The 25,311-nt window shown below is 45.0% G+C and overlaps 1 protein-coding gene and 1 long non-coding RNA gene across 2 annotated transcripts; both read left to right on the top strand.

Annotated features, from left to right (window-relative positions):
• Window positions 1-209: 209 nt before the first annotated feature.
• On the top strand, window positions 210-2,014 carry LOC133231117 (uncharacterized). The gene is made up of 3 exons (XR_009731037.1): window positions 210-323; window positions 963-1,142; window positions 1,253-2,014. It is a non-coding gene; the product is annotated as an uncharacterized LOC133231117 (long non-coding RNA).
• Window positions 2,015-9,635: 7,621 nt separating this feature from the next.
• Window positions 9,636-19,060, top strand: LOC133229489 (killer cell immunoglobulin-like receptor 2DS2). The gene is made up of 4 exons (XM_061385855.1): window positions 9,636-11,092; window positions 16,833-17,132; window positions 18,114-18,164; window positions 18,909-19,060. Exons 1-4 carry the CDS (start codon window positions 10,342-10,344, stop codon window positions 19,058-19,060), a joined length of 1,254 nt encoding a protein of 417 aa, XP_061241839.1. The 5' UTR covers window positions 9,636-10,341.
• Window positions 19,061-25,311: the final 6,251 nt, after the last annotated feature.

Raw genomic sequence — 25,311 nt, 5'->3', positions numbered from 1 at the left:
CTGCTGCTGGTCTTGCATGGCCTCCTTACTTCATCCACTGCTAACATCTCTCCTGGATGCTTTGGTACCTCTGGGAGGTAGAGACCATAATGATCAGGTTGAGAAATGCTGACACACTTTGACACAAGGATACAATAACTCCTGTGTGTAGGGGCAGGGTGGATGCAACGAATAACCAGACCTTCTTCCGTTGGCTTGTTGGCAGAATCACAGCTTCTTCAAGGCCACTCCAGTCAGCTGCACCTTCTCCTTAGGCTCTCCGTAGCCTTCATCTATACCAGCATCTTCCTCACTGTTCTTGTCTGTCACTGGTTACCCATAAAGTAAGTATGAAGAGCCAAACTGTCACTGGTGTTCTACGCAAAATCATAAGTCTGAGAAGGGAAGCACAGCGTAATCTGACACAGGGGGAGGTGGGCTCATAGCAGAGAATGGCGTTTCACTTCCTGTAGGTTAAAAACTGATTTCCATTGTTGTAAACCCTGAATGAATATCTTCCAGAGAACTATGGAACCCTGTTCTTTTTATGAAAATATGTGTTAATTTATTCTTAGCTGCATCAGGTCTCAGCTGCAGCATGGGGGATCCTCACTGCTGTGCTGGGGTGCCATTCAAGGCTCCAGAGCTCGCGGGCTCAGCAGTTGCAGCATTGAGGATAGTTGCTTCAAGGCATGTGGGATCTCAGTTCTCACACCCAGGATAGAATGCACACTCTCTGCACTGGAAGGTTGACCCTTAATCCCTGGGCCACCAGGGACATTCTAAGGCCTGTTCTTCCCTCCAACCACAGCAATCTGTTCTTCTCCACTCTATGATCTTGGGAATCTGCTGATACACATTAGAGAATGGTCCATAACAGGAGATGTAGGATGGGCTCCGTGGATTTCCACAGATTCCTGAGAGAGTCCGTCAGTGGCTGGGCTTGTATATGGGATGTTGACTTTTTTTTTTTTTTAATTTAGTGGAGTAGACAGACTCAGCAACCTGGGGCACAACCCTGCTTTTTTTGGCTTTGATGTCCCGACAAAGATATAGAGGTCTACAAGAATCACCCCCATCCCAAGAGTCTTGACTCTCTTCCATTCTCATATGTTGCCATCATGGAAGGAGAGCCCAAAGAAGACAGAACAGTGAATGGTGAGGTGAGTCCTCCCAGACTAAACCCTTGCCATAGCCCGAGCCCCTCCAATGCCCAATGCCCCAGCCTTCGAAGATCACATTTCATTCCATCATTCACATCTCCTTCCTTCAGGACCCATAAGCAGAGGATGTGATATTCACCCACTTGGATCACAGGACCCTCTCTCAGGCAGTGTTCACTCCCACTCCCCTGGGCCTCTTGCACCTCTTCGCCAAGACCAGTATCTATGAGGAATTCGATGTAAACCAAGACCATGCTGACCCTGACCTGGCCCCATCCTTTGAGCACACAGAGTGTTATAAATTGAAGAGCTACATCTCTTTTTAAAGGATGTGCCCTCTTTTTAAAGGGCACTCCTTCTCATCCTCCAAAGCAGCCCAGCAGCTCTGAAGTTAAGAGTGGAGTCCAAGAATTATAGGATCGACTTCAAAAATCCCACCACCTCTTAGTAATTCCTGGCCTTTCTAACACTCTATTTTAACTATCTAACCTTTTGGGAGAATTTATTCTAATCAATTGCACATACAGGGTAGGTTACCATAATTATCCTACTTTTTTGAAAATTCCAGTAAAGCATAAAAATTTAGAAGTTGAGTCTTCAAATTATTCAGTTTAAAATAAAAGAAAGCCAATTAAAAAAAACCTGTGTTCAGTAATAGTTTACAAAAATAAACTTGTTTACAAGACAGAAACAGATTTGTAGAGTTACAGAACAAACAGAGTTACAGAGGGGAAGGATGAGGGGGAGAGATAGATTGGAAGTTTAAGATTGACATGTGCAGACTGCTATATTTAAAACAAAATGCTTTCCATGAAACAATAACAAAAGCAATGCAAGTTGTCCAAATAAAAGATGAAGTATATTCTGTTTGAGATATCCAGTGTGGTGCCACTTGCCACAGGAGGCTGTGTGTGTCTTCATGCTAAGTCGATCAGTCATGTCCGACTCTTTGCGAACCCATGACGTTGTGTAGCTCGCTAGGCTCCTCTGTGCATGGGATTCTCCCAGTAAGAATCCTGGAGTGGGTTGCCATTCCCTTCTCTAGGGGACCTTCTTGACCCAGGGATCGAACCTACGTCTCTCATGTCTCTTGCATTGGCAGGAGGATTCTTTACCACTGAGCCATCGGGGAAGGCCCCTCAACTTTTTCCCAGCTGTGTGCACTGAGGGCGCTGGGATTCCAGGGGTACAAGCAGGACAACAAGATCCCCCTCAGTCTGGATCCGCACTGGCCGATAAAGTACTTACCCAGCCACGTGGTACAGACAATGACTCTATGTGTATACGAAGTAAACCATTAAGTTCTTTAGTCACACCCACCACATTTCAAGTGCTCAGTAGCATCATGTGGCCAGGTGCCATGGTGCTGGACAGAGCAGATGTTTTAAAATTCCCATAATCAGAAAGAATTCTACTGGACATTCCACTCCAGATCACTGAGGGCTACAGAGAGAACAGTTGCCCCAGGGAGGCTTTGCACATGTTATGTTAATCCATCAATATTTGCATGTTTTGTCTTTTTTGCTTCTTTTCACCAAAGCCAAGGATTTGAGAATCTTGTGCCTTTTAAGTTATCAACTGTTGGCACAATGTGGCTTGGCTAAACCAAGCGGGGGCCTGAAGAGGATAACACCATGAGGACCCCGGTGTGAACTGAGCTGGCCAATGGGGTGAAAATCAAGCTCCACGGAGCCTTAGTTGCTCATTGAGCTCTGTGTGTGTGAAGTCTCTCCTGGCTTAGAACTAAACCACCCAAGAACTCTTTTACCAAGAAATGTCAAGATTGCTTAAAGTGAAGACATTCTGGGGCTCCTGTGTTGCTACTATCACTGTTTCCATTTTTTTCCCCTAATTATCCTTATTTGTTTTTGGCCTTTAGGTGCAGGTACCAGATATCATAATCTTCCTTTTTCTGAATGTTCACAGTGTAGACATGCACCCCAGTTATTCTTATATATCTTCTTTTAAAAAAATAATTGAATGTTAGCATTTGATGCCTATATTCTGCAGAATCTAAGTTCTTCAACCAACTACAGAAGATGGGTTAACCTAGGTCATGGGTGTATTTCTGCTGTGTGGCACCAATGCCTGGTACATAGTAGGTGCTCTGCAATAATTTATGAAATGACCCAAGATGAGAGGTAAATTCCATTTCTGGAGGGGACAGGGAAAATAAAGTTCTGAGTCCTATTTGGAGCCAAACTGTCCAGGGCTGATTCAGAATGAGAACCTGGGTCCCACCCTCTGGAGCAGGGGATTAGACCAGGCAGAAAGAGAAAGAGCTGAGACCTCATGTCTGGGTGAGATGCCTCCTGAGCCCTGTCTGGAGACATCAGCACTGGGTCCAGAGAGGGGCCACACCCTGTTGTGAGTCTATGGCCGTGGGAGTCCTGAGGGGCGGCAGCAGCCCCCCAGGGACCACATCCTGTTTGTCCTCTAGGGCCCCATGGTCTCCTCATCTGTACAGAGCAGGGAGTGGGGCAGCTGGGCACTCAGAGCTGCAGACATGTCTTCCATCTTCTCTGAGCTTTTCTTCCTCGGCCAGTTGTGCAGAGCAGGGAGGGCACCACAGGAGGGCATGGGACACCCACCCGGCCCCCAGTTCATGGGAACCTCAGGGTTCAGACAGCGTGAGGGGCCAGGGATCCTGATGGGGAGAGAATTAGCCCAAGCTTTCGGTGGCAAATCTTTCACTTGAGGGCTGAGTCTGGGCCAGAGGACCCCGAACCCTGCAGGTGAGTCCTCTCACTTGATTCCCAGGAACTTGGTGGGGGCAAGGCAGGGCACTGGGATTCTAGAGTGATGCTGGTGAAACCTGGAAGGGCTCATGAGATGAGCTGGGGAGTGAGGGGTGGGGAAGTCCTGGGACTCAGCCTCTGATTTCCTTCCAGGGACCACCCACAAACCCACCATCTGGGCTGAGACTCTTTTGGGAAGCTCAGGGTGCCCATGTGAATACACTGTATGCAGAGTTGGAATGTGAGAGTGAGTACACAGACCATCAGGGACTATGCTGCAGTTGGCCTGCATTATTTGGAGAAGGAAATGGCAGTGCATTCCAGTGTTCTTGCATGCAAAATCCCATGAACATTGGAGCCTGCCAGCCTACAGTCCATAGGGTTGCATAGAGTCAGACACGGCTGAGTGACTTCATTTTCTTTCATCTTGTTTTAAAATTTATTTATTTACTGGTTCCATTTTTTAATCTCATCATACACATATTTTATTGAAGTATAGTTGGCTTACAATGTTTCAGTTGCACAGCAATGTGATTTTCAGTTATACAAACACCATATATTATTTTTTAGATTATTTTCCATTTTAGGTTATTACAAGATATTGACTATAGTTCTCCATGCTATACAGTAAATCTTTTTTGCTTGTTGCATACCTTTTTTTTAAATTAGAAATCTAGCATTGTATTCATACTTCTATTTTTAAATTTATGGTATATTCCACGTCAGTGTTACGCTACACTGAGAGTGAAAGCATGATGCCAAAATCCCACCATGTCCATGATAAAAGTAAATGGAAAACAATGGCAATGTTAACTGTGGGAGGAAATATTGAATCCCATTATTTTACTGGTGGGCTTTCCTAGTGACACAGATGATAAAGAATCTGCCTGCAATACAGGAAACCTGACTCAATCCCTTGGTTGGGAAGATCTCCTGAAAATGGAAATAGCAACCCACCCCAGCATTCTTGCCTGGAGAACCCCCATGGACAGAGGAGCCTGGCAGGTCACAGCCCATGGGATCACAAAGAGTCAGACTATTCTCAAGGCTCTGAACTTAAAAGGTGTAACACTTTCCCATTCGTATAGAGATAAAAAGTGACAGAACGGACAGAACCTTTTGTCTTGTTAGGGGCTTAAAGGGACATTATGACCAGACCTGCATGGACAGCTTCAAGAACAAAGGATTCCAGTATTAAAAGATTTCCACAGTGGAGGGGACGTAAGTATAGCTATGGCTGATCCGTGTTGATGCATGGCAGAAACCATCACAGTATTGTAATTGCCCTTAATTAAACATAAATAAATTAGGGGGAAAAAAAGCTTGCAACAGGGCTTCCCTGGTGGTCCAGTGCTTGGAAATCTGCCTGCCCATGTGGGGGACGCAGGCCCGATCCCAAGACCGAGAAGATTCCACATGCCTCAGGGCGTTTAAGCCTGTGGGCCTCAAGCTCATGTGCCTAGAATGGGCGCTCCACAACAAGAGAAACCGCAGCGAAAAGAGACCCTGCACACAGCAAAGAGCAGCCCCTCTTCCCACAACTAGAGAAAGCCTGTGCACAGTGACAAAGACCCAGCACAGCCATTAACTAGTTAATTAAAACACTGCAACAACCAGCAACACCTCCTCCTCTTTTAGTGTGTGTGTATGTGTGTGTGTGTGTGTGTGTGTATAAGTGTGAAAGTGTGAGTTCACACATGGGTGTTTAATCGGTATTGTTCTCTTTTCTGGAATTTTCTTCCCCATGGGCTAGGGTTATTTTACATTTAGTAAACACTGTTGGAACATCCCTCTCACTCCCAAAAAAGCCCATCTAAGTCAGGTAATATGATTCTTTGGGGCACAAGTTCACAATCTCCTTGGTCTGCTGGCTTTCCAAATAAAGTCACTATTCCTTTCCTGAGGACCTCATCACTCTGTCCCTTGACAAACAACGTGAGGTTGGACTCAGAGCACGTTCATGAGACATTAGCAGAGACGTCATTCATTTTAGACAAAATCCATAGACGTCACTCTCACAATTGATATCTGTGGTTTAAAAGAAGATACGCAGATGGCCAACAGGCATATGAAAAGATGCTCAGCATTGCTCGTTAGCAGAGAAAGGCAAATCGACACTGCAAGGAGGCACCACCTCACACCGATCAGAATGGCCATCATTAGACAGTTGATGAATAACATGCTGGACAGAGTGTGGAGAAGAGGGAATCCCTCTTACACTGTTGGAGGAAACTGGTGCAACCACTGTAGAAAACAGTATGGAAGTTCCTCAAAAAAGTAAAAACAGTTTCCATATGATCCAACAATTCCAGTCCCTAGCATATATCTGGAAGAAAAAAAAACTATACCTTGAAAAGATTCATACACCCCTATGTCTATAGCAACAAAACTTACAATATCCAAGACATGGGAACAGCCTAATTGTCCATCAACAGATGAATGGATAAAGAAGATGTATATGCTTATACAGATAGAGAATGGAATACCACTCAGACATTAAAAAAATGAAATCATACCATTTGCAGCAGCATGGGTGAACCTGGAGATTAACATATTAAGTGAAGTAGACAGAAAGAGAAAGACAATTTTCTGTGATATCACCCATGTGTGGAATCTAAAAGGAACATATCAATGAAACAGGAACAAACTCATAGAGAATAGGCTTGTGGTCGCCAAGGAGGGAAGAACTGTGATCTTGGGATTAGCAGATGAAATCTATTTATACATAGAATGGATAAAGAATGAGGTCTACAGTATGGCACAGGGAATTTTATTCAGTATCTTGCCATAAATCACAATGGAAAAAATATATATGTCAAGCTGAATCAATTTGCTGTACAGCAGAAATGAACTATACTTCAATAATTTTTTTTAATTTTTTAAAATTTGTGGTATCTATATCTGCAATGAAACAATACATGGCAGTAAAAATGCACAAACTGAAATGACAAAGAATACAGATCAATTCTGAAACATGATATTAAGTAAATAAGAGGAAATTTTAAGAAAGTTGACTGTACTGTTACTCCATTACATACATAATGATCAAGAGGAGACCAGATTTATTACTTAGGGAGCATCACTAATCTTAACAACCCCCACCCCCAGTAAAATTGTGTGGAATCGCTGCCCTTACTGAGGTTCTTTCCTGTCTATGAACAACAGCTGAACTGGATGTATGTCTGCCCTTGGAGTCCTGAAACAGCTGGGCAATTTTGCCCCAGTTTGGAGTTGATTGCTGTGGACACACCCCTCACTCAAGCATTCTGGAGCTTGGAAGTCTCTACTTGACATATTTTGTGTTCATCTGAGTATCTAGGAAGCAAGGTTGTCCACCTTTTCAGGCAGAACAAATCCCCCTCCCAAAAAAACACCACAGTCATCTTTACACACATTATCTTTGTGCACATGTGTGGTCCTTGGATTGGAAAGGGAGGAAGAAAGAGAGATAGAGAGAGTGTTGTGTGTGCAAAGTTTCCACTCACAGTCACGAAATAATTTCAGATGAAGAAGAGTCAGAGAAAGACAAATATCACATGATATCATTTATTTGTGACATCTAAAAAAATGAACTTATTTACAACACAGACTCACAGAGAATGAACTTACGGTTACCAGGGGAGATAGTGTCAGGAGGAGGTTAGATTGGAAGTTTGGGACTTACATATACACACGGCTATATTTAAAATGCATGACCACAAGAACCTACTGTATAAAACAGAGAATTCTACTTAATATTCTGTAACTCCCTAAGTGGGAAAAGAACTTGAAAAGCAATAGATGTATGTACATGTATAACTGAGTCACTTTGTTGTACACCTGAAATTAACACAGTTAGTTTCTTAAACACACATATTACGATGTAGAATTTTTAAATATTTTCAGAGAACCATAATTTGCAAGTCTGGTCCTCTCATAAGAATGCAGAATAAAAGTCTCTATTAATGAGTTTTTAATTGGCAACCTGCACAGAGCCTGACATACGAGGAGGGAACATGTGATTTCTCTTCTTTGAAGAGTTAAGGTTAATGAGATTTATCAAGAGCTTGGGAAAAGCATCCTGCATGGTATACACTGAATCACCATTTCTACTTCCTAAAGGCGGTAAGATCTGTTTGAATCTTCTTAGGTTAACAGTGTTTAGGGAAACAAAAAGTGATGTTTGGATCATGAGGTGTGCTCCGTGATGCGGCTCAAGTCGGACTTCCATCCCTGGCATGAGAAGAGGCTGGTCATCTTCCCATGTGACATGAGCCAGGCGAAATGTACCAACACCGCCCACCTTCCGCTCAGTTCTGCCTCCTGTCTCACAGAAGCAGAGCCATGTGCCCCACACTCCTCAACCTCCTGAGTCTCAGTGAATCCAGAAAGACACGGTTGGAAAGGGTTATGGTGGAAATCGGGGGATCCTCGCATCACTGACCAGGTTCCCTGCATGAAGGTGCAAGGAGTGTGGGGTCCATCAGGACAAGCCATCTCTGATGTGGTTTTCTTCTAGGGTTCTGTGTCAGTCTCAGGATCTGGGCAGCTGTGGGTGGGTCTTCCCCATCCCTTATTTCTCTATTGAGCAGAGTAGTTGGGGCTGATGCAGATGACACTGGGGGCTGGGGTGAGTCCCCTGTTGATGCAGTGAGAGCCGTGTGCCCTGTGGATCCCAGGTCTTCCTATTGGCCTTGATACTCATCTTCACTCTCCCCAGAGGTTAGCCCACCTCTGGACTCTGGACCTGAAGGCACATTGTGAAGTCTGGGAGCTGGGAGCTAGGCCCACTGGGTGCCATTTCTATCATGAGAGGGGAGCAAGAGGCTCCACCCCACAGACCCTCCCCTACAAGCTGGCTCCTGGCATCTCCAACTGGCCCTTAACAACAGGATCTGCAGGACCGCCCTCTAGACCTGACCCCAGGGAAGGATCTGCTCATCAGGCAGGGCCACCTGGACCTTGTCACACATTTGATGTAGGTTAGCTAACAAAGGAGCCATTTTCAAGCTTTATTTCCTTCTTTTCAGTCAAGTGGCTCCATCACTTGTTACCTGTGTCACTGTTAGTCGCTCAGTCGCGTCCGACTCTTTGCGACCCCACGGACTGTAGCTCACCAGGCTCCTCTGTCCATGGGATTCTCCAGGGAAGAATACTGGACGGGGTTGCCATTTGCTTCTTCAGGGGATCTTCCCTACCTGGGGACTGAACCTGCTGTCCTGCCTTGCAGGAAATTTCTTTACCGTTTGAGCCACAGAAAATCCAACAGGGAAGCACTCTCATTTCTTTTCCATGTGTCAGTTTTTTTGTGGTGTTTTCTTTTGCTTGCATCGCACAGCATGCAGGATCTCAGTTCCATGATTAGGGACTCAACCTGGGCCCTTAGCAGAGAAAGTGCTGAGTCCTAATGACCGGACCACCCAGGAATCCCCAGTGTTTTGTGTTCTGAGTGAGTTTTCAACATTTTATCAACAAAACAAAACAAAAAAACAACAACAACAACAAAAAATAACATTTTGTCAACCCAAGGAGTTATTCTTCTGATAAGAATCACTGCTGAGAAACATATTCTTAGAATCTCCGTGATGTCTGTCCTGGGTTGACTGTGTCTCTGTCTGTCCCCAAGCCCCAGGTGTCCTTGAATATCAGAGTGATGCATTTTAGGGTTGGTGCCTTGGAAGAATTGAAGGGGAAGCACTCTAACAAGACCAGTGGGGAGAGGGGACCATTCCTGTTTTGCTCTCAAAACCTGTGCCTCCTTCTCTCCTAGGTGAATATGACAACCTCTCTTTGTCAGCCTGGCCAAGCCCCATGGTTCCCTTAGGACAGACTGTGACTCTTCAGTGTCACTTCCGTTCTCCACTTAAGAGATTCAGACTGTTCAAAACAGATGGGACAAGTTTGCCCGAGCTCCAGGGACATCATTTCAACACCTTCACCCTTGGCCCGGCGACCAGAGAACATGCAGGGTCCTACACATGTTCCGGATTGTCCAGGTCTCTCCCTGTGTTTTCCAGAAGCAGTGACCCCCTGCAGATTGTGGTCACAGGTAGGAGGGGTCCAGCCCAGCCTGGGACAGCCATCTATGCAGGCAATCACATCCTAGGTCCAAGTTCCTTATGTGGTCCAAGATTTACTCAGGATTTCCAGCCAGGAATGAACCAGGAAAGAGAACCCACTCTGAGAGTTTAAACTCAGGGTGTTGAATAGATGGGGTCCTCCAGCAAAGAAAGGAGGAGTCTCCCTAGGCATTAGTTAGACAGGATGCTGCTACTGCCTGCCACCAGGGAGGATGGGGAACGACCCTGATCCAGCACCTGCCACCCAGTAGGGAGCTGTAATCCCATATAAAGGAGCTGGAGCCCTAGGGAGGAGTCCCAGGAATGTCTCCAGAGGCATGAGGTGGGGTCACAGATGGGGAAATGTTCCCTTTTTTCTCCACCTCCTTTCCAATCTCCTGCCAGTCATCACCCACATTCTAGATGAGTGTGAACAGAGACAGAGAATGCATCGTCAGAACCACCCAGCTCCCCACCACACATATTAGGGACAGGATGAAGCTGAGAGCATGGCAACCCAGTCCAGTATTCTCGCCTGGAGAATCCTATGGACAGAGGAGCCTGGCAGGCTATGGTTCATGGGGTTGCAGAGAGTTGGACAGGACTGAAGTGTCTGAGTATGCATGCATGAAGCTGAGAGCAGCTCCAACAGCTAAACAGTTTACAATAAATATAAAAGAGGCTGGAGGTCTTGAGCAAAGAGAAACAGAAAAGCATGAGCCAGAACCGGAGAACAAGGCTAAAGAAAATGCAACAAAACACACAGGAAGGGTAATTGACTTTGATGGTTCACAGGGACATTTTTCACACCTTCAGATGTCAGGGGAAACGCTGAGGTGGGGTGACTCACTGAAGCTCACAAGCTCTTTGCTCCTAGGTGTGTTCACAAAACCCTCCATCTCAGCCCACATCAGCCCCCTCATGCGTGCAGGAGAGAATGTGACCCTATGCTGTCATTCACAGCTGTTGGACAAATTTATTCTTCACCAAGAAAACAGCACAGGACATTTCCAGAGACATGGAGAGATGCTCACTCGTGGGCATGCCCCAGCTGACTTTGTCATTGGCCCCATGACTTTGGCGAGTGCAGGCACCTACAGATGCTACGGCTCTCTCAGACACTCCCCCTATAAGTGGTCAGCTCCCAGCGATCCTGTGGACATCGTCATCACAGGTGAGTGTGGCCAGACCAGTCCCTTCTGCTCTCTGTGTCACAGATGGTCTGGTGTCTAGTCCAGCATCGGTACCGGGAGAGAAGGACAGGCATGCAGATACACTCACACTCGGGAGAGGGAACAAACCAGAGAGAGAGGAGGTGTGAAAGCAGAAGGGTAAAGAGAACAGAGTCCCTGCCATGTGCTAAGGAGAAGAAACAGCTGGTGATAGAGTGAAGGAGCAAGAATGTGAAAGAATGACCAACGGAGAAAAATGTACCAGAGCAGGGACCCGGGCAATTCCCTGCTCAGGCAGCCAATGATGGTTGGTTAAGGGGTTGGTTTCCTGCTTTCATGTCAGAGCTCCCTTGCTCTGTCAGCAGCACACTGTGGTACCAGACGCCCTTGCAGTCTGGCCCCTGTGTGATCGAGATGGAGGTTGACACCCTGAAGTTGCTCAGCCTTGTGGTTTAATGCATCCTTCTGCACAAAGGGGGGGGGGTGGTCCCCCCAACCCTCCCACTAAGGAGTCATGTCCAGCCCCTGGGATCGTGCAGGACAGCACTGAACACTCCCTTAAGAATGAGGTGGTCAAAGACCCTGTGAGATTCTGGCAATTTCCACTCCATAATGTCTGCTTCTGGGTCAATGCCATGTTTTCTGATGGTCCCAGCTGTAGTTAGTAGGTTGTTTTTCAAGAACAGCCCATTCTGGTTGATTTTTTAAATCTATTTTTTCTTACTTATTTTTGTTGAAGTTTAGTTGATTTAAGATGTTGTTAATTCCTGTTGTACAACAGAATGCTTCAGCTATTCATATACATATATATATATTTTTTTTTTAAAAAGGATATTACTAGTTTGCATTCCCACCAACAGTATAAGAGGTTTCCCTTTTCTCCACACCCTCTCCAGCATTTATTGCTTGTAGACTTTGGGACAGCAGCCTTGCCGGGGTCCAGCCCCGGTGGACCCAGGGAAATTCAAAGGGGAGACGGCTTCAGAGATCAGGAAACAATAGGTCAATTAAGCGTTTATTAAAGATATAAAGAGTGGTTAAATAGGGATAGCTCAGTGAGAAAATTCAGTGGAGAAAAGAGGCTGAATAACTTGGTTTATGTGGAAAGCTAATAAAATTCCAAAATAAGGAATTTATGTCACCTACATAGGCCGCAGGCGTCCTTCCATTCTCCTGAAGGAGAGGAGACACTAAGGCCTCCCCGGTCAGATCTTAGAAGCCCAGGCATAATTAGTAGGCTTGACGAGCCTCCACGTTCCAGATGGGGATTCAGCCAGAAGGTGAGAGAAAGAACGACATGGGGAGACCAGTCTTTCGAGGAACTGATCCCATTTTTTGTTTTTATACACTGAGTCTGTTTTTATACACTGAGATGTTATACAAAAGTCACACGGGGTAAACAGTCCTGATTTTTATTAAAGTCAGGTGCTTCATACAAATGTATACAGAGGTCTTAGGGGTGTTACATCATCTTCTGGCCAGGGGGCCTGCTGACGATTTATGACCCTCTCCTTGTGACAGCAGCCAGTCAACCAGAACACTTATTTCTCCAGGGGTGATTATTTTTAAAACAGATGCCACCTTCCGAAGGTACCAGATAAAATTACATTCCTATAGGGTGAGGGTGTAGTGGGTTATAATTAAGGAAAGAATTTGCTTAGCCTAAGGTCTAACATGATTAATATCAAAGGTTAATACTTATTTCTTCTATATATTCATTAATGTGTATAAGGGCAGGGGATGTGGAGACTTAGCAGCAAACATTGGCTCAACAAATGAAAAACCCTTCACCAATACAATTTCTAATCAGCCCACTATACTTATACTAATAGTTTTCTAACTTCTCTAAAAACCTGTTTTTAGAAGGTTTAAAGCATCTCATGCCTATCACGGTTGGGAGGCTGTGAACAATCACATATGGCCGGACAAGCCTGTCAGGCAGGCTAGAGAACCTTCAGAGGAGTTTGTAGGTTGAAACACTCCTATCATGCCCAGGAATTATTATTAACTGGAGCTCTAAGTTAACTCCTTCTCCAAAAGAGATGGTGGGGGACAGCCCCTCGTAAAGTCAGAGGTGTAGGTGAGAGCACAAGGTAGTAAAGTAGGCAGACTCTGGTTTTGGGGGTAGATGCTCGAGAATTTCCAGGGGGACTCCTCAGGCTCAATCCCGCCTTTGCTTATGCCAAGCCTCCTTCCTCATGACCTTTGCCACGGGCGGAGTTCCTCACTCTGGCTCCCCGGCAGCAGCCATTCTGACTGTATGAAATGGTTCCCCATTGTGGTTTTGATTTGCATTTCTCTGATAATGAGTGATGTTGAGCATCTTTTCTTGTGTTTGTTAGCCATCTGTATGTCTTCTTTGGAGAAATGTCTATTTTGTTCTTTGGCCCATTTTTTGATTGGGTCCTTTATTTTTCTGGAATTGAGCTGCAGGAGCTGCTTGTCTGTTTTTGAGATTAATTCTTTGTCAGTTGCTTCATTTGCTATTATTTTCTCCCATTCTGAAGGCTGTCTTTTCACCTAGCTTATAGTTTCCTTTGTTGTGCAGAAGCTTTTAATTTTAATTAGGTCCCATTTGTTTATTTTTGCTTTTATTTCCAATATTCTGAAAGGTGGGTCATAGAGGATCCTGCTGTGATTTATGTCGAAGAGTGTTTTGCCTATGTTCTCCTCTAGGAGTTTTATAGTTTCTGGTCTTACTTTTAGATCTTTAATTCATTTTGAGTTTATTTTTGTGTATGGTGTTAGAAAGTGCTCTAGTTTCATTCTTTTACAAGTGGTTGACCAGATTTCCCAGCACCACTTGTTAAAGAGATTGTCTTTTCTCCATTGTATATTCTTGCCTCCCTTGTCAAAGATAAGGTGTGCACCCCGATGATCTCCTCACTTGGAGACAAATAAAAGCCCTACTAATCAAGCTGAAAATTTGGTCTCTCAACAGGGGTTGCCTCTGAGTCCTGAATACATTCTCCTGGCAATGCTCAGTCTTTTGGCCTGTACCTCCCCCTGCTCAAGCTCGGACTAACACCCAACCCCCCTCTATTACAGGTGGTCGAATGGACGAAGAGAGGACCAATCATTTCAACTAATGTCTCTATGCATATGCTTTCTCCCTAGTACATGAAAGGGCCTTCACACCCTGGGAAGGAAAGAAAACTAATTAATATTTCTCTAGGCTATGAAGTCCTTCCCTTGTGCATGGGCCCAGCAAAATTGTGCATAAACGTCAGCCGACAAATTTGGGCTGACAAATTTGGGCTTTTGTCCTGCCTCCAAAAGAAGAGTTTCAGACACTGCTTGGATTATTTACTGCCCTTTCTTTGTCTGTAAACCATGTTTATACTATTGAAACTTTAGGGAAAGAGTTAGGGAAAGAACAAAGAACTTTATGCAAAGGGTTTACTTATAAAAACTTTACTTATACTCCCATTCCTTGGGACAAATGTCAAACCAATCAAGAAAATCAATGTTTGTGGCTAATCATACTATTGTTGATTGGGGACCCCATGGTATGTGGTTATCTGACTGCTCAGATGATATTAACAACACTGTGTGTGATATGGAAGGTCACTGACACTATGATGGAACATTACTATGACAAACGACTTCTTGAGTGGCTTGACCGTGGATTAGCCCCACCTCCTCCTAAGATCGTCCCCCATAAACAGAGTGGGCCTGAACAATGGGCCATTTGGAAACTTGCTGCGAGCATCAGAGCACAGAAGAACTTGGAACTTGGACCGGACATTTCATAAGGACCAGTCGTCATAGTACCTATTTCTTTCGCTACAGTCAGTCATATTTTATACAGGCCTGTGTCCCAAATCCTTTTGTTATAGCCATAGAAAATTTACAATTTAATAAGACATTTGCGTTCTGTAACTTGTATTAATTGCAAACTATATACTTGTATTAAAAAAAAAAAGATAAGGTGTGCATAGGAGTGTGGATTTATCTCTGGGCTTTCTATTTTGTTCCATTGATCTATATTTCTATCTTTGTGCCAGTACCATACTGTCTTGATGACTGTGGCTTTGTAGTAGATCCTGAAGTCAGGCAGGGTGATTCCTCCAGTTCCATTCTTCTTTCTCATGATTGCTTTGACTATTCGAGGTTTTTTGTATTTCCATACAAATTGTGAAATTATTTGTTCTAGCTCTGTGAAAAATACCCTTGATAGCTTGATAGAATTGCATTGAATCTATAGATTGCTTTGGGTAGTATACTCATTTTCACTATATTGATTCTTCCAATCCATGACCACAGTATATTTCTCCATCTATTTGTGTCCTCTTTGATTTCTTTCACCAGTGTTTTATAGTTTTCTATATATAGGTCTTTTGTTTCTTTAGGTAGATATATTCCTAAGTATTTTATTCTTTTCATTGCAATGGTGAATGGAATTGTTTCCTTAACTTCTCTTTCTATTTCCTCATTATTATTGTATAGGAATGGAAAGGATTTCTGTGTGTTGATATTATATCCTTAAACTTTATTATATTTCTTGATTGGCTCTAGAAATTTTCTGGTGGAGTCTTTAGGGTTTTCTATGTAGAGGATCACGTCATCTGCAAACAGTGAGTTTTACTTCTTCTTTTCCAATTTGCATTCTTTTATTTCTCTTTCTGCTCTGATTGCTGTGGCCAAAACTTCCAAAACTATGTTGAATAGTAGTGTTGAAAGTGGGCACCCTTGTCCTGTTCCTGACTTTAGTGAGAACACTGTGGAGATTCCTTAAAAAACTGGAAATAGAACTGCCTTATGACGCAGCAATCCCACTGCTGGGCATACACACCGAGGAAACCAGAATTGAAAGAGACACGTGTGCCACAGTGTTCATCACAGCACTGTTTATAATAGCCAGGCCATGGAAGCAACCTACATGTCCATCAGCAGATGAATGGATAAGAAAGCTGTGGTACATATACACAATGGAGTATTACTCAGCCATTAAAAAGAATACAACTGAATCAGTTCTAATGAGGTGGATGAAACTGGAGCCTATTATACAGAGTGAAGTAAGCCAGAAAGAAAAACACCAATACAGTATACTAATGCATATCTATGGAATTTAGAAAGATGGTAACAATAACCCTGTATGCGAGACAGCAAAAGAGACACAGATGTATAGACAGTCTTTTGGACTCTGTGGGAGAGGGCGAGGGTGGGATGATTTGGGAGAATGGCATTGAAACATGTATAATATCATATAAGAAATGAATCGCCAGTCCAGGTTCAATGCATGATACAGGATGCTCATGATACATGATATAGGATACAGGGCTGGTGCACTGGGATGACCAGAGGGATGGTATGGGGAGGGAGGTGGGAGGGAGGCTCAGGATGGGGAACACGTGTACACCTATGGCAGATTCATGTTGATGTATGGCAAAACCAATACAATATTGTAAAGTAATTAGCCTCCAATTAAAATGAATGAATTTATATTAAAAAATTAAAAAAATCTCAGTTCTGGAAACAGATCATTAAAAAAGGATATTAAATGACACTGTATTTTAAAAATTATTTATTTTTTTTAAAAAGGATTTTAAACAACACCCATATTTAAAGTTATGTTTGAATTTTTCCCTGTACTGGGTATCTGTTACTGTGGGTCTTTCTCTCCTGCCAGTGGGCGGCCTTCTCACTGCAGTGCTTCTCTTGCTGCACACTTCCGGCTTTAGTCCTATACTTAGGACTAGAGTTACTTTGTGCTCTAAGATCAAGGTCTCCTCCTTCCAGGTCTGTCCAAGAAACCCTCTCTCTCAGCCCAGGGGTGCCCCATGGTGAGGTCAGAAGAGAATGTGACCTTGGTCTGCAGCTCCGAAAGTGCCTTTGACCAGTTCCATCTGCTCAGAGAGGGGCAGAACCTTGGGTGCCCACTTGCTGGAGGGTGGAGCCCCCATGGAGCACTCCAGGCAGAGCTCCGTCTTGGTCCTGGGACCCCAGCCCACAGCGGTGTCTACAGGTGCTACGGCTCCTTCACTCACTCTCCCTACTTGTGGTCAGACTCCAGCGACCCACTGTTCCTGTCTGTCACAGGTGAAGAACCTCTTCCTGGCCCATGCTTTCTTGTTGCTGTTCCAGCTTGCTGCCGCTAAGCTGTGTCCAATTCTTAGTGACCCCCTGGACTGCAGCACAACAGACTCCTCTGTCCTTCACTATCTCCACTATGTACCACAGCCTTGTCCTGGTGAAGGGGCTTGCGTAACTCAACGAAGCTATCAGCCATGTCATGCAGGGCCACCAAGACTGACGGGTCATAGTGAAGAGTTTGAACAACATGTAGTCCCCTACAGGAGGAAATGGCAACCCACTCCAATGTTCTTGTTTCCAGAACCCCAAGAAGATTCCCATGCTTCACAATGCACTAAATCACATTGCGTTGGCCAAGAAGTCCATTTGGGTTTTTCCATAACATCTTACTCTATCACTGAGCTCTATCTCTAGGGCTCTGTGCTGGTGTCAGGGGAACGTTAGGGCTTCTGGAGAAATGGAGGCAATGAGAACTAGAGAGGAAGAGAGATGGTAGATGGGATCTCAGTCCTCTTCCACCTCCAGTATGGATGCTCCACATCAGAATCCTGTCTATCCAGGCAATAAGGAAAAAGGTCAGGGTAGACCCAGGAGGAGGAGAGGCTGGGCTGATTTGGGAAGATCAGAGATTGCATTGGCTCCTTGCTCTTAGTCTTTTCCCAGAAGCAGCTCTGACATACAGGTGATTTCCCAGTTAAGGAGCATAGACATTCATTCCTGGAGCAGAGAGAATGTCTCTAGCTTACACCTGTCTTTCACCACCAGACATATCCATCCCACATCCTTCCACCATCACATCTCCAGGATGGAGGGTCTACTCAACGCATTCATGGGGAGGAGCCAGAAGGTCTCCCCTCATCCCATCAGTAATGCTCTGAGGGATGACAGAGTCAAGGACAGCCAGGAGGTCAACCTTCCAGAAAGAATAGTCCTCATTCAGTCAGTATGAGGAAGGTTACTTATTCACCCCTGTCTTTTTTCTCCTAGGATCCACTACAAGTACTTGCCAATCAACCACGGATCCACATACCACAGAAGGTAAGCAAGACGGTCTCCTATCTCAGCAAATTTCTGAGAAGACAGAGGGTTCCTGTGTGAGTGTTGGCTCTGCCACCTCCCAGCTCTGTGACTTTGGGCTCCTCAACGTCCCTGTTAAGTTAGCATTTGAGACCATGGTCTGCAGGAGACCCACAGGGGGCATTGAGCTTCTCATGCTCTGTGACTGGAAATTTCTAAACTGGAGAAGTGGGTCAGAGTGACCTGACCCCATGCTTAAGGGAGATGCTTACCTTCCCTCCACCAGGATCTTTGGAGATGGATGTGGGAGGACAAGGGGAGAATTTTAGGGGGCACCTTAAATATGTGTTATTCCTCTGTTAGTGTTTTATGAACTAAGCATTCCACGGTTCAGATATATAAGTGTCATGTCTTCTTGAGGATTCCATTCCAGGTCTATGTGGATGGAGGGGAAATGTATTGTGCATTAACGGGGTCTCCATTCATGCAAAAATGCCATGCCTTGTCATACGGGGCAGCAGACAATAATTGCTTCGATGCCCAGGAGACCTTGATTCAGACCTCAGCTGGTCTTGCACAACCTCTTTACTTTATCCACTGCTAGCATCTCTCCTGGATGTTTTGGTACCTCCTGGGAAGTGGAGACCATAACTGATCAGGTTGACAGATGCTGACAGTTTGACACAAGGATACAATAAATCCAATGTGTAGGGGCACAGCCTACTCAACAAATAATCAGATTTTCTTCCACTTGCTTGTTGGTAGAAGCACCGCTTCCTCTAGAACACTCCAGCACGTGGTACATTGTCCTTGGGCTTGTCATAGCCTTCACCTCTACCAGCATCATCCTCACTGCTCTTGTCTGTCACTGGTTTTCTACCCAAAATCGTGACGGTGGCGAGCTCAGCATCATCTGACCCAGTGGGAGGTGGGTTCACAGCAAAGAATGGCATTTTCACTTCCTGTAGGTTAAAAACTGATTTCTGGTGTTGAGATCCCAGATGGAACATCTTCCAGAGACCTATGGAACCCTGTTCTTTTTATGAAAATATGTGTTGATTTATTCTTGGCTGCATCAGGTCTTGGCTGCAGCATGGGGCATCCTCATTGTGGAGCTGGGGTGCAGTTCAAGGCTGCAGAGCTTGTGGGCTCAGCAGGTGCAGCACGTGGGGCTTAGTTGCTCCAAGGCAGGTGGGATCATAGTTCTCCCACCAGGGATAGAGCCTGTGGCCCCTGCACTGGATGGGGGGGGGCGGTGTCTTAATCCCCGGGCCACCAGGGACATTCCAAGCCCTGTTCTTCTCTTCAACCACAGCCATCTGTTCTTATTCCCTACATGATCTTGGGAATCTGCTGTTACACAGAAAAGGATGGTCCATAACAGAAGACATAGGATGGGCCCATGGGTTTGCACAGGTTCATGAGACAGTCCGTGAATGGCTGGGCTTGTATATGGTTGTTTGTGTGTGTGTGTGTGTGTGTGTGTGTGTGTGTGTGTAGTGGACAGTCTCTACACCTGGGGTATACCCCTGCCTTTTTCTGGCTTTGATATCCCCATCAAAGATACGGAGGTCTGGAATAACTGCCTCCACCCCGAAGAGCCTTGACTCTCTTCCATTCGCAGATGTTGCCATCATGGAAGGAGAGCCCAATGAAGACCGAACAGTAAACAGTGAGGTGAATCCTCCCAGGCCAAACCCTTGCCATAGCCTAAGCCCTTCCAATGCCCAATGCCCCAGCCTTTGAAGATCACGTCTCAGTCCATCATTCACACCTCCTTCCTCTCAGGATCCTGCAGCAGAGACGTGATATGCGCCCACCTGAACCACGGGACCATCTCCAAGAGACTGTTCACTCCCGCTCCCCTGAGCCACATGCATCCCTTCACTGAGCCCATTATCTATGAATAATTCAATGTAAACCAAGACCATGCTGAGCCCTGACCTGGTCCCAGGCTGTGAGCACATAGAGTGTTACAAATTGAGGACTTAGATCTCTTTTTTAAGGGGTCCCTCCGTGGACACTCCTACTCCTCCAAAGCAGCCCAGCAACTTTGAGGTAACAGTGCAGTCCAAGAATTATAGGATCGTCTTCAAAAATCCCACAACCTCTTAGTAATCTCCTGGCTATTATAGGACTACATTTTATCTATCTCACCATCTGGGGAGAAGGTATAATCAATCACACATCTGGTAGGTTACTATGATCATCCTACTTTTTCTAAAGTTCCAATAAAGCATAAAAAAATTGCCAGTTGATTCTTCAAATTATTCAGTGGAAAAAAAACAAAACCAAAAAATAAAATGTCTATTCAGTAATGTTTTACAAGGATGAACATATTTACAAGACAGAAACAGACTTGTAGACTTAGAGAACAATCTTAGAGTTACAGACGGGAAGGGTTGGGGGAGCGATAGATTGGAAGTTTAAGATTGACATGTGCAGTGTTATATTTAAAATAAAATGCTTTCCATGAAGAATAATAAAATCAATGCTAGATGGCCTTTAAAAAGATGAAGTATATTCTGTTTGAGATATCCAGTGTGGTGGCACTAGCCATGTGAGGCTGTGTGTCTGTGTGCTAAGTCGATTCAGTCATGTCTGACTCTTTGCAAAGCCATGGATGATGTGTAGCTCGTTAGACTCCTCTGTCCATGGGATTCTCTAGGCAAGGATACTGGAGTGGGTTGCCATTACCTTCTCGAGGGGATCTTCTTGACCCAGGGATTGAACCCATGTCTCTCATGTCTCTTGCGTTGGCAGGCAGATTCGTTATCACTGAGCCATTGGGGAAGCCCCCTCAACCTTTCCCAGCCGTGTGCCCTGAGGGTGCTGGGTTCCAGGGGTAGAAACATGATAACAAAATCTCCTTCAGTCTGGATCCTCAGTGGCCAATAAAGTAGTTACCCAGCCACGCTGTACAATGACTCTACATGTATATGAAGTAAAGCATTCAGTTCCTCACTCACATCCACCACATTTCAAGTGCTCAGTAGCGTCATGTGCCCAGGTGCTATGGTGTTGTTCAGAGCAGATGTTTAAAAAGTCCAGTCATCACAGAGAATTTTACTGGACATTCCACTCCAGATCACTGAAAGGCTGCAGAGACAACACTTGCCCCAGGGAGGCTTTGCATGTGTTGTGTTAATCTATCAATACTTGTACATTTTTTTCTTTTTTGCTTCTTTTCACTGAAGCAAATGATTTGAAAATCTTATGCCTTTTAAATTATCAACTGTTGGCACAATATGTCTTGGCTCAATGAAGAGGAGGGCTGAAGAGCATAACACCATGAGGACCCCAGCATGAACTGAGCTGGCAAATGGGATGAAAATCAAGCTCCATGGAGCCTTAGTTGCTCCCTGAGGTTGTGCATGTGATCTTTCCCCTGGCTTAGAACTAAATCACCCAAGAACTGTTTTACCAAGAGAAATGTCAGGATCGCTAGAAGTGAAGACATGCTGGGGCTTCTGTGTTGCTACTGTGAGAGAGCATATACCACACTGCTGTGTGATATATCTGAACGTGCATTCATTTCATAATGTATGTAAGTCAGGTCATTACCTTGGATACCACACGGCTCTATGTCAATTATAACTCTGTGAAACTGGATAGATAGACGATACATGTGCTTAGTTGCTCAGTCATATCCATCTCTTTGTGACCCTTTGGACTGAAACCTTATAGGGTCCTCTGTCCATGGGATTCTCCAAGCAAGAATACTGGAGTGGTTGGCATTTCATTCTCCATGATGATATGTAGACAGACACATAGATAGATCAATAGATTTCAGTGGTTGCAATACCACTTCCTGAGGCAGTTGATGACTTTAGCAGGCTATTTCCTGTCTTTCTTAAATTTTGCTTCATGGAAGTATATCATATGTATTAATATATGCATCTGTCCTTGATCAGGAGCTCTGACAAGGTCCATTCTTGTCTGACCCTGGAGTCTTTGTTGGTTGAAGAGGAGAGCAACATGCAGCATCAAAGGATGCTTTGAAGAGACAGAAATGACTCACATGCTTCCCCTCAAGGGGACAGAGACACAATTTGCTTTTTACAGACATTGGCCTGTCACTGGGAGAAATAAAGCCTGCCCTCTGGGCCCAAGAGGAAGAGTTGTGCTTTCTTGTGGGAGCAGAGTGTACTTTGCAAAACTCTCCAGGCCTCCTCGCTTGTCCACCCCTTGGTTCACCAGTTCTCTAAGGGCATCGCTGAAGGTCACACTCAACACCTCGACTCTTACATCTCATATTCAATCACACAGTAAAAGAATTCAGCCCCCAGGGTCCCCCTGGCCCCTGCTGTCTTCTCCATCTACAGAGTCCACCCACAGCCACACCTGGATTCCAGCCACAACCTCCCTGGGTTCTGAGCTCCAGACCCATACTCCCATCTCCAGTTCACCCTCCACATTTCATCTTTCTAACTCACATTTCAGAAGCTGCTTTCTGCCCCCCCAAATCCCTCCATGGTGCCCACATCTTCAGGGCAAACTCCAAACTCTTCTATCTAAATTCAATCCTGTTCATGGTCCTCCAGAGTTGACCCCCACCCCCCACCTCAGCTCGCACCTTTTCTTCCAAACGATACTGGTACAATTACACCACACACACACACACACACACACACACACGGAAAATGGGCCATTTAACATTTGTGTGCTCTCTCATATCAGCTCTTCTGAGAACACTCAGACTCAACAAGTTCCTTTTGTACTCCCAATCGAAAGTAGACACAAAGGTAGACACTATCATTTCCATCACTTGTTAATGGGTTTTTGCCTTATTAAGGGGCAATTTTCATAAGAAAAATCCACATAAATCATTTAGAATGCTGGTTGACACACCCATATCAGAATAATTGAAGGTCAAAATTATTTATTTTTAATTAAAAAAATTAAATTTATACTGTCATTTCCCTTTTCTCTACAGCATCTAATATAATATGACCTTCATAAAGTTTTCTTATCATACAGTTTCTTGCTTATATCTTCCATTTTTTCTTAAAAATAAAATCATCACCCTTGAACAGTGGACAGCACTGTACATGACCACATCAATTCCCCCTGTCCCCTTCAGTAAGCCCCTGTGTCCCAGGGTTCTATGGAATGTTCTTTTCTCTCTAGAATGTACCTGCTCCTACCCATGGCTCTCCAGCTCCTCAAGCAGCCATTCTCTCAAGTAGTGTAGACGTTGTTGTCATTGTTCGGTCACTAAGTCATGTGTGACTTTTGCAACCCCATGGACTGCAGCATGCCAGGCTTCTCTGTCCTTCACTATCTCCCACAGTTTGCTCAAACTCAAGTCCATTGGGTCTTGATGTCATCCAACCATCTCATCCTCTGTCGCCCTCTTCTCCTCTTGCCCTCAATCTTTCCCAACATCAGGGTCTTTTCCAATAGTCAGTTCTTTGCATCATGTGGTCAAATTATTGCAGCTTCAGCTTTAGCATCAGTCCTACCGATGAATATTCTCAGGGTTGATTTCCTTTAGGATTGATCGGTTTGGTCTCCTTGCTGTTCATGAGATTCTCAAAAGTCTTCCCCAGCATTACAGTCTAAAAACGTGTTCCTCAGTGCTCAGCCTTCTTTATGTCCAACTCTTACATCCATATATGCCTACTAGACACACCATAGCTTTGACTATAAGGAACTGTGTTGGCACAGCACTTTCTAATACAGTGTCTAGGTTTGTCACAGCTTTTCATCAAAGGAGAAGGGTCTTTTAATTTCATGGCTGCTGTCACTGTCCACAGTAATTTTGGAGCCCAAGAAAAGAAAATCTGTCACTGTTTCCACTTTTCCCTAATATTTTTTTTTCTTTTTTTGCCATGAAGTGCTTGGACCACGGTTCAGGAGCTTCATTTTTTAAAATGTTTACAGTGTAGACATGGAACCCAGTTATTTTCTTGTTTCTTCTATTTTAAAAATAATTGATTATTAGCATTTGATGCCCTCATTCTGCAGAATCTGAGTTCTTCGAGCACCTACAGAAGATGGGTTTACCTGGGTCATGGGTGTATTTCTGTTGTGTAGCATCAATGCCTGGTGCAGAGTAGGTGCTCTGCAATAATTTGTGAGCTGACTGAAGATGAGAAGTAAATTCCATTTCTGGAGGGGACTGGGAAAATAAAGTTCTGAGTTGTATTTGGAGCCAGACTGTCCGGGACTGACTCAGGGCGAGAACCTGGGTCCCACCCTCTAGAGCAGGCAGTCAGACTGGGCAGAAAAAGAGCTGAGACCTCAGGTCTGGGCTGAGATGCCTCCTGAGCCCTGCCTGGAGACATCGGCGCCAGGTCCATGGAGGGGCAGCCCTGTTGCTGCAGGTCCACAGCTGTGGGAACCCTGAAGGGCTGCAGTCGCCCCCCAGGGACCACATCCTGTTTGTCCTCTAAGGCCCCATGGTCTCTTCATCTGCACAGGGCGGGGGCAGCTGGGAGGCCAGAGCTGCAGACATGACTTTTATCCTCTCTGAGCTTCTCCTCCTTGTCCAGATGTGATGGGCAGGGAGGGAACCGCATGAGGGCACGGGATGCCCACTCTGCCCCCAGTTCATGGGAACCTCAGTGCTTGAGCATTGGAGGAGCCAGGGATCCTGACGGGGAGAGAATCAGCCCAAGCTTTTGGTGGCAAATCTCTCACTTTCAGGGCTGAGTCTGGGCCAGAGGACCCCAAGCCCTGCAGGTGAGTCTTCCCACGGCTCCTGGGTCCCCATGTCTCACTTCAGTCCCAGGAAATCGGTGGGGGAGGAGGTGGGGGCACTGGGATTCTAGAGTGATGCTGGTGAAACCTGGAAGGGCTCCTGAGCTGACCTAGGGAGTGAGGGGTGGGGAGGTCCTTGGACTCAGCCTCTAACTCCCTTCCAGGGACCTTCCACAAACTCACCATCTGGGCTGAGAATCTCTTGGGCAGTTCAGGGTGCCCATGTGATACACCATATGCACAGATGGAATGTGAGAGTGAGTACGCAGACAATCAGAGATTATAGTGCAGTTGGCCTGCACTATTTGAAGAAAGAAATGGCAATGCATTCCAGTATTCTTGCCTGGAAAATCCCATGAATATTGGAGCCTGCCAGCCTACAGTCCATACGGTTGCAAAGAGTTGGACATTACTGAGTGACTTCATTTTCTTTCATTTTATTTTAAAATTTATTTGTTTTACT

The sequence above is a fragment of the Bos javanicus genome, chromosome 18 (assembly GCF_032452875.1).
Source record: "Bos javanicus breed banteng chromosome 18, ARS-OSU_banteng_1.0, whole genome shotgun sequence".
NCBI classification, from domain to species: Eukaryota; Metazoa; Chordata; class Mammalia; order Artiodactyla; family Bovidae; genus Bos; species Bos javanicus.
Note: the sequence above shows the minus strand (reverse complement) of the source record. Positions and strands in the feature narration are given on the sequence as shown.